This window comes from Argiope bruennichi, chromosome X1, assembly GCF_947563725.1.
Source record: "Argiope bruennichi chromosome X1, qqArgBrue1.1, whole genome shotgun sequence".
In the NCBI taxonomy this organism is placed as follows: domain Eukaryota; kingdom Metazoa; phylum Arthropoda; class Arachnida; order Araneae; family Araneidae; genus Argiope; species Argiope bruennichi.
Window position 1 is genome coordinate 36,090,697 of NC_079162.1, and position 13,997 is coordinate 36,104,693.

Here is a 13,997-nt window from a genome sequence, read left to right on the forward strand (position 1 = left end):
TAAATCTTCAGAAGTCAAAATCAATTTAATAAGCATAAGAATGAGCAAAAATCACTATAAATAGATATTTGTAATTGTAAAATAAAAGAGAGGCGTAACTATTTAAAACAATTGTTCCTTACTGTTGAAAATTCATTAAAAGAGAAAAATTACAAAGATAGTTAAAAAGAATTCCACAACTCTCAGCTACACTACAAGTATATTTAGTTTAGTTACTTTAATTTCACTTTGAAGCACTACAAGGACCAATTTAAAACCAACTTCATAATTTTAAACCACAGTCATATGTCAAGGACAATATCAGAAATGAAAACCCTTTACCAAATTTTAGTATTGCAATCTTCATGACGAGGTTAAGCTCTTGATACCAGATTTAATATACATTTGGTCCACATACACAGTAAATCACATTTTGACTATCCCAATGCCAGTTCCTAGTCTCGATATATTAAAACCATATGACAAAAATATATATAGCAGGTGCTGAATTTCATTCATTCATGTTTTGCATGCAAAGATTAATTAATCAGTTACATTAGAGTACTTTTTTTGTTGTTGCTATTCTTTACAACTCATCATAAAGAACCACAAACCTCAAAATGAATTTTCATCATTTTCACAAGTCTACAATTCAGTATTGCAAGGAATGTCTTCCATATCAAGCCCATATTTTCCAAATGTACAAATTTATCCCAGTGCTCCAAGAAAAATATAGAACTCATTTTATCTCAAAACAGTCCCATTTTTATGCATTAAAAAATAAAGAATTATACAACATTACTGGCAAAATATAACAACATGAGTTGGCATATGCCATCTGCGAATGGGGTAACAGGAGATATTGCAAGATGTGATTTAGATGGCATAAAATTATAATAAGCATTTAAATTTAAATGAGAAATTATTGTTACATACACACTGTGAACATTAATTTTTTTAATAATTATATGTATTTATGCGGGTGTGATGGGTTTTAATGCGTCAGTCTACTTGGATTAGCTTAATCATTTTATTTTTTGATTAACAAAGATGGCCATGATGATTTTTACAAGTGTGAATTCAATGATGAAGAAGGAATTTATATTATATGAAGAAGAAAATGTAATGTTGTTCAAATGTTCTTTACAATCTTCGGGTGATTCATTGAACATTTGTTTATGCAAGAATTCCAGCCTTTTCTGAGGATCATCTTTCTATGTCCTGGTCCAACCCTTCTTAACTGGCATCTCTCTGAACTATCTCTGGCTGCTAACTATCATCGGAAGAATGCAGAACACCCTCTCGTGGATTTAAATTACCACATTTACAATAACCATGTGTTACAGCATAACTTTCTTACTGAACAATAAGTTCACCATGGCTCAGTGTCTCAATTTTAGCTTAACCATATAGGAAGGTCATGTACATGTTCAATCAGTTAGGGATCTAACATTTTTCATGAGCTATGCAAGAGAATGCTAAAGCTATGCATTTAGATGACATCCTCATCATCTAATCATTATTCAAAGTTGTAAGTATCAACGTTAATAATTCAACTAAAACTATGGTAGCTTCAATTTGGGATGCAAATGTTATATCCACAATTCATCTTGCTTATGTGGACTTAGGAAATGGAAAATATGATTGTATATCCATAGCCCATGTACTGAGTGATGTAAATGATAAATAATTTTTGGATATTTACTTAATTCCACAGTAAATATCCCACAACTTGTAGTTTTACAAAAAACAGTATTTGTGAATGAAAGAGCAAGACATTTTAGTCTCAAACTGAAACACATAAAATATTTGATACATAGTTTATAATAATAATTGACTAAATATTAATAATTGATAACAGGGTTCAGAATAAAATACTGTCGATATTAAATGAGATTGCAGAATAATTTTGGGGGGGGGGGGGAGGGGGGGTTGAAGTATTAACACATTAATATAGTTTTTAAAGGCATTTTTTCATATGTTGAATACACTGGTTGCATTTTGGAAACAATAGTTAATATATATTGAGGCAAACAGTCCAAAAACTCATCTGATCTTTAGGTAATTTAACAATTTAGATAATACACTGACAGAACAACTTCTAGAATCTCCATAACAATAAGCTAAAGATAAGCTCATTCTTGATAAGTTTAATAGAAGGGAGCTATTTGATGTTGGTCCAATTTACCAAGCAACAAACTTTAAATCCAGTGACAGTGACACAAGGAGGTGATAAATAACCATTAAAAGGTAAGATGGCTTTTTAAAAAATTTTCATTCATAAAATTGAGGAATAAATGTAATTAGATGGTAGTTAGTTAAAGACACATCTTGTTCATTACAGGAAAAAGGTGGGTTATGGCAAAGAAAAATATCAAAATGATTAAAGAGTATGAGTTCGCTGTTATGATGGAAGAGCTTCTGTAGCACAGCATTATAATTAATAGAGGAACTGCACATTTTAAGTGTACCTGCTGTATCTAACATAGCTGAAAGTACTTTTAACTAACTTGAATTTACAATGAATAAAAAAAAAAACCCCATCTGAAGCCTGGAAGAGAAGCTAATCTTATATTTATATCGTAATTGGAAGCTTTCATACCATGGTAAGAAGCCCCCCCCCCAAAAAAAAACTAGACAACGAAGAAAATTCTATACAAGAAAACAAAGGATTAAAAAAGAATAAATAACTATACTTTTCATTTAGTTTCCATTATGAACTCTTGAACAATTTAAAACAAAATTCAGCCTTTCTTTATTAAGGTAAAATTGTTTCTTCTTTAAAAAAAATAAGCAAATGCATCATTACTTATTGTAATTAAAAAGGAACAGATATTTAAGATGCTTAATTTTTATGTAAATGACAATGTGTTTTTCCTGAATAAAATTTAATAGAAAATTTAAAAATAGTAAAATTTTAAGTTTCTTTCTTTACTATACCCTACACTATATGTATGTGCATATTTTATACATTATATACATATAATATGTACATATATAATATATTACACACCAATGCAGATAATTTAGATGAATAGAATTCATTAAAAAATAAATATCCAATTAAATACCCATTTTGAGTATTTAATTTGATATTTACTCAAAAAAATACCTGTGTATTTTACAGTACTTGTATTGATTAAATCAGTACTGTTTTTCGCAACAAAAGATTTTATTCAATATGCACTCTGTGAATTTCTTGAATGTGGATTTGTAAAATAGCTCAATTCTTCACAACTTGAAATTATATATAATATTCTGAAGGCAAGAACAATTTTCAGCATAATAAATTATTTCTTTCATAATTTTTTATTTTAAAATTACATCATGAAGTATACATACAATTTTCTTATGAAGAACAATTGAGGACAGAGCAATTTTTATATAAAATCTTCAAATAATACTAAGGCATATTAAAAACATGCTGCTCGTTCATATCATTTTTAGTATCAAGAAACATACAATTTTAAATGAAATTCAAACCCACCATTTTTATTTTTAAATCCAAATTATACAAATTTAAATACAGTTCAACAAAATGACCTAATAAAAATAAAGAATTTGATTCATGACAAAACCTTCCTATATATTTTAACATTAGGTTTAAATGTTTTACTCCTTCAAATGATAATGTAGAATCAGTTTGACTCCTCTTCCTTTCACTTAGATTCTATAAAAAAAACTTATGTTTTCTACAAATAACTTTGAGAATGAGGTACCATTTATATATTGTTTGCTATCTCCAGTTCAGCAATTTCAAAAGAAAATTTATAAAATAAGGTTTAACAAAATGATATAAGGTATACTATAGAAAGGTAAATTTTCACTTGGAGAAAACATCAAAAATGAAAGCATGGAGAATAGTTTAATAAACAAGTTCTGAATACAATTTTATTTTGCACTCGTTTTTAACTAATAATTGCTCAAAATAACTTTTTGTAGATTACTTGAACATATTAGTCATTATTTTCCTTAAGCTTTTCATAAATTGTATTATTTTGCATAGAATTAAAATGCCTATGGAAGGATAGATTTTAAATCATTAAAAATCTGACCAACTGTTTATTTAATTTCTTATTTTTTATTTAGAGAAGGTTATGAGGTTAATTTATGGTGTAAAATATATCCATAATTATTTCTTAAAATTTAATGACTTTTACATAATAAATTTTGTATTGATACATTTAAATAACAAGGATTTGATTTTCATTTTTAAATTAATCTTTAGTATATATGAAATTCAGCTTTAAAAATTTGCAAATTAAATTTTGTGCAGTATTTTGTAATATTACATACTATACAAGGAAAAAAAAATGTATCAATTATTAAGATAAGGGCAAAAAAAAAAAGTATTACATTCAACTACACACCCTATTTTAAAATGTTGTATTTATAGAATTTAAAATAACACATACATAAGACTTTTTTTTATATATAAAACATTTAAAAAATAAATTATAGAAAAAATATACAGTAATTTTTATAAATGACCTCAGTTGTGTTATGTAATAAGTATCATCAATGACATGCATCTTTTCCAAGCTGAAGGGGAAGAGAATGCGAACTAGTTTCTTCTATCTCTTCAAAACTAAATGATTGTCTGTTAAGCAGTAATTTACCAAAGTGACAGACATCTAAACTGACCCTTTTAGTACATCAATTTCATCTTTTCAAAAGATCACTATAATAACTTAAAAAGCAGGCACAATCATCAATAATTAGATATTAGCGACCTTCATTTAATACAACAGAATTTATCAGAAAAATTTAATATCTATACATTTCAAGAAATTTTAAAAAAGGATGTTTATACCAAATAAAAATGGAGAAAAATAATTTAAACATAATATTTACAGAATGGCATACTATATGTAAATCAGTGTATGCGTGGTATAAAATGAATAATAGGAAAAAATCATTAAAAACACTACAGTGCAGAATGTTTCAATGAAACTTACATAACTTCATACTAATTACTTAAGGTGGTAGGTGCTCACTAAAAGAATTTCACAGATATTTAAATAAAAATTAAGCAGAATATTAATATCCCCCCCCCTGAAATCAATTTTACACTAGTTTAAATAATGCCAAGTTTATTGCCATACAACTCATTCTCAAATTTTAATATTTTTAAAAGTATTTTGAAGTTATTTTACAACACTTCTCATTTTCATTCCTACATATACATGGTAAAAAAATAATAAATATTTTTTGTGTGCACATAATTACTGTTATATTGTTAAAAGTATAATTTTAAAAAAAATAGATTAACCAAGCTTAATACATTGCCATGCTGCAGTGTTTTAACTAAATATTTGAATAGGATGTGCATTTTAAAAAATTCCTATTCGCTAGTTCTCTATTAACTTATCATAAACTTAGTCTTGTTTCAGAAGTTTAGGTTTGCAATATATTTCAGATTCTTGTGATTAAGAATCTGCATATATTTAAAAAGTATTCACAATTAATTGAAAAGCTACTGAAAAGTCTGAGGAATATTTCAATAATATTTTTTAGAATTTTCAGGTTTACCTTAAGATGAAAATTTTAATAGCTTTTAATCTTTTTTTTTTTTTTTTTTTACTTGGAAGTCTTCTTGGTGAAAAATATATATAATTTTTCTACTTGTTTTCAATCTGCTATAACAACTTTTAAAGCTATATTTCATACAATAATACAGAAAATAATCTTCTACACTTAGAAAGATGTGACGGTACACTGCAGCTTACTTAAAGAACAGAAGACAAAGGACAATTTAAAAATACATGGTTTGAGGATTTAAAATAAATTAGTTTTTCCAAAAAAATGTAATAGGTTCACAATATATTTTGCTATTAACGAAACCTGTGGATGTAGTTCTTATAATTTTAAAATGTCGTAACATTTTATATATCTATAAAAGGAGTATTTAAACTAAAAAGTAGGATTTTTTTTTTTTTTTTTTGGCTTTCATTTTAATATTGCAATGCTTTTAGTAAAATTTTCACAGAGTTTACATTCTAATAAAAGACAGTATTTGAAAACTTCAATGAAATACAATTTTGATTTTACTAATAATTCTATGAATAAAAGTAGAACTATGATTAAGCGAAGAATCCAATTACTAAACCCTAATAGCCTGAAAACTTCTTAAATTTAACACTTAAAATAGCATAAGAAACAATACTTGTAACAATCCTTACTAGATATCAATAATGAGTTTCATAAATCAATGTATTTTCTCCATCCAACTAAAAAAAAATGTTTTTAACATAATCATTTTAATTATTTCTTTCAAAATTTATTCAAATTAAAAAAAGATAAGTTTTTACATATAATTCTTGACAAAGATAAAATGGCAACAGCAACTTTTACTTATATTAAACGAGTCTCATAAAAGTGTAATTTGTAATGAAATACAATCAATAATTTTAATAAGAATTCCCCACCCCAAAATGTTCATCTGAAAACTCAAATAGTGTACAAAAATCTTAGAAACAAAAAGGTGGATTTCAATGAATTTATTACAAAACAATTTCCAAGGTTTACTAGCATTTTGGCTTCGATTTCTTTAAAATATATATAAAACGCTAAAGTATGCAACACAGAAATCACTCTTATCAGCAATTATCGATTAGCAACAGTCAACAACATGGAATTCTAATGTTTTACTTAGAGCAATAATTGAAAGTACAAAATGTTGAAACGTTCTAGAAAGTGTTTCCGTGTTACCAACAAGCCCATTCAGTTAGAGGGAAAAAAAAAAGATACAAAAGAAATCAAGAAATAGGCTTCAAACAGAAAGTTTAATCGAGCATAAAAAAAGGCTTACCCTTGCCAAATGGATAATTGCTATGAATTATGTAAATAAATGCTCACATCTTTAAAAAATTACAGTTTGTTATTTAAATGGGAAATGCATAATTAAAACATATATTCACCTTTTATAACTTAAAAGTAACTGCTTCGTAATAAGAATATTTGTTCTGCTATTGCAATAATTCTGTTACAGCCCTAATAATGTTTATGCCAATTTAATAAAACTTTCATTACAACAATTTTTAAAATTATATATATTAAACAGATGAAAGTAATTTATTAAAAAATTGCTAAGATTTCTTGAGTTTTTTAAAAAATGTGTATTTTAATAAATTTAATTCTGGTAGTTTTTTTTTTTTTTTTTGTTAAGGGAAACAATTTTAAATTCATTATTTTCTCCTAATTATAAAAAAATACGTAAATATTGCATTTAATTTGCCTTGTGATTGGTAGATAGCAAGTCACCTGACCCATGACATTTAAAGTTTGTTTTGCTAGTATTATTTTAAACATTTAACGATAATTGTTATAAGTATTATATTGAAATTGACAGTGAAATGGTGACAAAAAAAATCTAACACAAAATATGTTCAAAACAATATCATTCATTAATTTTACTTTTAGACACATCATTGGTGGCAACACTAATGAATAATTTTCTGGTTTGTTCATGTTTTAGCAACAGAAAATTTTCGACTCTCAGCTGGAAATCATCTAATTACCCAAGTAATATACACTCAAGTCCAAAATTAAGGTCCCAAACATGTTTTTCAAAATAATTCTAAACTGCTACCAGTAAAATGGATAGAATTTATATTTTATATATTTTGAAGCACTGGTAAAAACATTTCAACCTTCAGTTTAGTAAAAGAAGTTGTTTAGCATTATTTTTTGCAGAGTTACTGGAATTAGACAGTTTAAACATCTGGAATTTTTGCCTGCAGTTTTGTGAATATTGCATTACAACATATTGCAAATATTGCATTACAACCTATTGCGAATATTGCATTACAACCTATTGCGAATATTGCATTAAAACAAACAAGTTAGCCTGTTTGCAGCAAGAATGAGTCTGACATGTAGTCACGTGTCCTTTTGACAGAACACATGATTGGAACACACATTCATCCAACAGGAAAGTCCAGTTATTCTGCAGCCGAACACATCAGTTTGGACACAACAAGAATAAGGGTGTACTCAACAATGAGACGAGATTCACTACACAGAACGATTCTCGTTGAATCTTCATGTGGAGAGAATAAAGAGCTTACAATTATTTCTACTACATAATAGAAATCAACAGATTTGAGGACAAAGGAATCCTTAACTGAGGCAGCATACTGTTGGGCACTCGTGCACCACTGCACGTTTTCAATGTGGGTACTATCACCACACATCACTAGAAATGAGATCATTGAAGCCTCTGCGAGGTTGTTCTGGGTTGCTATTGGCTCGGAATTCATTTTTAGGGACAATAATGTGTGGCCACACAGAGCTCAGATTATTGATAATTTTCTTGAAAAGGATATTCAACGTATGGCCCTCAAAGTCTCTGAATCCCAATCCTATTGAACATGTACGAGATGATCTAGAAAGCCACTGCACAGCACAACCCACTTTTAAGACATCCGCCTAAAAACGTGGTGTTAAAAGCTACGTTTTTAGAAGAATGGGCTTTGTTGCCACAAGCTTTTATTGGCACCCTCATAAACAGTACGAGAGCTCAATGGGGGTCAATTCATGTGACGCAAAAGTCACATGTCATGAGCTATCCGCGCATGGCATTTAAGTTTCATCCACACCGCTTTCGTCGATTAGTCTGCCATTAACGTTCTCCGCCGAGTATGAAGCGGATTTTTTTTTTGTTTACATTTGAAGTTATAATTTTTGAGTCATTTTCTATGCTCTTATTATGTGTTAACAGAGGAAATACTGGTGTGCTAATGGATGCATGCTTTAATGTGAAACACAAGAGTGAGTGTCATGATAAAATGTTTTATTTTCTTTTCAACAATCCTGACTGGGGTTGCCATGTCATGAGTGCATTTCTAATTTACTTTATTCGCATTTGATGAAATTTCTGATAATTTTGAATATGCTTAGAAGGTTTTAAAATGTTTACATGAATATTACATTGCATTTTTCTACAAAATTTTATCTAAATTTAATTAATGTAAGTAAACAAATTCCTGTTGCAAAAATAACAACTGCTATAATGCTAAACTTAGGTGGAAGTGAATAAATTTCTTAAAGATTTATTTAGTAAGTGAATCCTTTACTAACTACTGAAAATCCAATTTTCTTATTGACTGTTATATATATAATTGATGTGTTTTTTTTTAAAGTGCTCTTAATTTGATAAGTTGAATGCTATATATATATATTTAAGTTTTGAAAACACATGTCATTTAGTTAAGTATATAAATGCAAGAGAATTGATTACTAAGCAAAATTATATGAATTCTGATTTCAGTGGAATGCACTCTGCTTCTTCCCAGACTATTACTTTTTCTGAAATAATCGACAGGATCAGCAATTTGCAAAATGAGCTACAAGAGATTCCTTCCAGAAAATATTGGACTCTTTTTCTTTTCTTTTTTTTCTATTTCTTTAACATATCAATTTTCAATTATAAAATTCTGTAAAAGCATAAAAGGGATTCTTTCAACTACTCTTTATATCCTATTTTAATTCTCTCTCTCTCTCTCTATATATATATATATATATATTTATCATGACCTTATTCTTGTTTATTAAATTTACTGTATTATATGTTTTTGTTTTATTTTATGATATTCTTTCAATGTAATTTTTTCAGTGTAACTTTGGCATTAAAAAATATTCATAAATGTTCTGCTTTAAAAGTATATTGTTCAACATTATGTTTTTATTGGTGATAAAAAAAATGTTGTTTATTAAAAATGCTGCAAATAATCTGAATCCACGCAACTGCTAAATGTAAATATCTTCTCCTTTCAGCTTTTCTCTCACCTATGATAAGATAAACACCTCCTGGTACATGAATAAAAACATAGATAGATTTTGAATCCAAGAGTTAACTGTATTTTGCAAGACTAAAAAGCTATTATAGACAAATATATCCAAACCGTGCTACAAAACAGGGTCATCCTGTTGATACAGGACTAGAAGACAAGTGTCACTGCCACACCATTTACTTTAAAGAAACACCCATACATCAAAGAAAAAAAAAATCTTTGATTTATCATAATTCAGCTTTAATTAAATATTTTACAGTTAAAAAGTAATATAAATCAAATTTAAGACTTTCAAAATTTTGATTTATGTTTATTTTCACATCTAAAAGTTTACTCACTTTTGTTAATACAAAATATTAAATTTTATAAAATTTAAAATCAACATTTTTTTAATAAAGAAATATTTAACCAAAAAAATATAAAATTCTAATTTGAATCCCTTTTATTAAAATTAAAAAAGTAGTCAAATACAGATACTATATCAAATTTTTTTAAGTTGGTACAGATATTATAATCAAAATTCATTTCAACATCACTTCTCTACACAGAATCATTCGTACCAACCTATCAAAAGTTTAATTCTATGCTCTACTGTATCACCATATACATCATAGCTGGATTTATTGTTAAAGAGGAGAGAAAATAAGCAATCCCACATATGACAGAAAAAAACTCATCTTACAATCATATAAAAATGGAAGAAATGATTTCCCCCCTTTTCTTTGCCAAGCCCTGTTGCAGAAAGATACTTCAAGATTTTGCCAAAAAACCCTGTTTTAAAATGAAACCATCCAATCAGAACACAAATACCATACAATTAAATAAGACTGCTATATTTTTTAAGAGATTAAGATAAAACAATTAACTTATCAAATTAAACTATTAAACAAAAAAATAATGGTTCAAAAGTATACTTGTAGCTATAAAAAACATCACAAAAATATTTATATTAAATTAACTAATAAATTTCAATACAACACTCAGGCAATCTTAGTTTTAAAATAAATCACAAAAAGTTGCAAGGTGTTTGTCGTACCAGTAAAATAATTCCAATTATGAGAATAACATATTTAAAAATAAGCCTTTCATTGGAACATAATGTAACTTCCAATATAAATATTTAATGCTTTTCATCCTAAAAGCCTATATCTAAAATGAACTTGTTACTTTCTCTGAACTTATTGCGTTTCAAGCAGAAATAAAAAAATTGAAATTTTACTCCATTTTTTTTTCTTTACTTATAAGGTTTAGATTTAACAACTATAATTTATATTTATATAACTACTAGAACCAACTTGCATGAATAATTAAGTTTAATTTGATTTATTTCTAATTGCAGGACTTAAAAATCATCACTATGTTTTAAAATAATTACAAATAAAAAGGTGGAAATAAAATATAAAAAAATACAAAATAGTACACAATTCATAATGAGATTTTATATATTAACTTATATATAAAAATATTTTTAGCCTATTTAATGCTACCTTTTCCTTTAGAAAAAAAAATTAGTTTTGGTCAAGTCTACAAAGTAGAAGACATCAAATTTACTGACAATATTTTTGTATCAAATTATGCAATATGGTTATATATTTCTAATAATAAGCTTTAACATGTATTAGCTATATTTGAAATGAAAGGCTGTAAATTAATTTTAAAATATATGCAAAAGATAGAAGAAATATCAAAATAATGAAATTATTTCGTGTCAAACTCCCAATACACTTGAAACATACCAACAAAATATAAACAAGAATTACAAAAACAATAAAACCAAATGCAACTCAGAAGTAAAATTATTCTTATCAGAATGAAAAATAATTAAAAAACACTGGAAAAATTTATAGCTAATTATCAAATATTTACTATTTGTATATTAACAGACTAAAGAGATATCATAAGAGAAATTTCTTCATAGGAAAATAGAGAAAACATTAGAAAACTGCAACCTTGAAGATTTACCGATTCAAGACCACACACAAAGGAAGCTACACAAAAGAAAACAGCAAAATGGGTAAAGGCCGACTAAATCGCACGAAATGTATAGTCAAGCTACAAAAACATCCCGAAATATAATTCAATACCGTGATATCTTGACTAAAAATTAAATAATAGTCATTTTGCCAATTTATGGCAACAAAGAAAAATTTGTGCACAAGAATATCATCATATTGATGTTTCATGAATTCTACCATATGAAATTGAATACCATATGAATACCATACCATATGAATCACAACATAAAAAATAAATTAGTATTTCATTAATAAAACAATCAGCATTTCAAATCACGCCATCATATATGAGTATTATCACTCATACTTTCTTAACATTTTTTTGTCGCGATTCCAATTTAAGTTTTAAAAAAATTCTGATTAATAAGACAAAAAAAAAAAAAAAACTAAAGACTGGGACGGCAATCAAGAAATAGGTAGGATATATTTCAACCATACAGGTCTTTAACACTCATAATGGCATACCGGCTTCACACTGCTATTAGTTCATAAAAGAGCCGATAAACATAAGTTTAAACAAACATTAGGCTTAGTCTATTTAATCAAATATTCGAGAAATTTAACATTTCACTTACATCTTGATCTTTCCCTTTATTTTTGAAATGCTGGAACCTAGATTTATTAATATTGTCCGTAGACATTTTGATATGCTTGTTCTAACTAAAAATGCACAATGACAAGTTCTTTGACAACACTGCAACGAATCGGTATTTTCAAGTGCCAATGTTAAATTATATGAACGTGATTACAGAAACCAAGGATTTAGATGAGACCAGAGACCACCAACCAGAATAGTCTAAAATATATTAATTTAAATGGTGACACCATTTCTTATAGCTTGGCAGTAGCGTATGTTAAAAATATAATGAATCTAAGTATATAAACTTCATTTGTCTATGTTCTCATAAAATAAATAAGATTATCATCCTGATAAAATGAAATGATATATTTTTTTTATATTTTGCTATTTGCCTTGGTGTCGCTCTGGAGGAGCTAATTTGACTTATCTAGAAAGTTTTAGATCAGTTTTGACGCAGCATCCAAAACAGGTACACAAAACAGAAGTTCGAGATTGGAAGATAGTCCCATTTATCTTGATGAGAATAACTTACTATTTTCACAGTAAAATAATAAATTCTAAAAACTTATTAAAAGCATCATTAATAATTTGCTGGTTGAATCGTTATCGCAATAGAGAGGGCAAGTTATTAGACTGATTTGGAAAATCTCAGATGATTCTTCATATATATCTGAACCTCAACTGCATAAAATAAGTAATTAGAAAGATGAATTCTGTTTATCATGATGGATAATATTTTTCAATGACTTCGTTAATGATGTATTGCAAATCGATGGTTTTGCGGTCTTTAAATTTAACCTTTAGGTTACGGGAACCAAATTCTGAAAAATTCCTCTAGCTGCGGGCTTTCCATAAAATAAAAATTCAAATATGCTTTCCCCTTCTTTTAACAGCTTTTGTTGAAAATAACCTCTTCGATTCCGACCATCCATAGCGTTAATGGATTATCTTTCCCCAGAGTTGGCGGCAGAGATTTGCCGACGGGGAGGCAGGACAAATCCGACAGGGGGGCAAGCACAATATCTCTAATTTGGCTACAAAATAACTCATAATAATTAATTTTAAATTTAATTGAAGAAAATAAAGAATTATTTAGCTTTTTTTTATCCAGATACTGATCTATTCTTTCATTGTTAAAAATTTGCAAAGATATTTGTAAAAAAAATGTTGTTCTCATTTTCTTTTACTGACTGTCAAAATATCGCTAATATTTGAGCATATTTTGTATGAGACTCTTGAGATTTAATTGCACTGAGATTCAATTTTAGAAAAAACATGGTTATATTTTATTCTAGGTTGTAGTATATTGATAGGAAGATAGATTGCGCCAGAATAGCATTCTATGTTCCTGCAAATAAATGCATAAGAACATGCATTTGTTCATTCTAAATGAGCAAATGTATGTTCTTATCTTGGAACTATATAAAATGCATATTGAAAGAAAAAGTTTTGTAAAAAAAAAACTTTTTCAGAAATCCAAAATAATAATTAATAAATATTCGATGTTTTCACCGAAACATTGATTTTTCACGCAAATCCCTACTTAAAATATTTGTTAAATAAGGATTGCGACAACCAGCAGAGGTGTTTCGAATCTGAGGAGAATAAGTGTGCGTACTCAACACAAAT

At 27.5% G+C, this 13,997-nt stretch overlaps 1 protein-coding gene across 1 annotated transcript in view; it reads right to left on the reverse strand.

Moving 5' to 3' along the window:
* The window catches only part of LOC129958149 (importin subunit alpha-3-like), a 62,195-nt gene extending 49,636 nt beyond the window's left edge, over positions 1-12,559 (reverse strand). Inside the window, exon 1 of the mRNA XM_056070374.1 lies at positions 12,364-12,559. Coding sequence (XP_055926349.1) covers positions 12,364-12,429 — 66 coding nt within the window. The 5' untranslated portion in view covers positions 12,430-12,559. The remainder of the gene's footprint in view (positions 1-12,363) is intronic.
* Between the last annotated feature and the right edge of the window lie 1,438 nt (positions 12,560-13,997).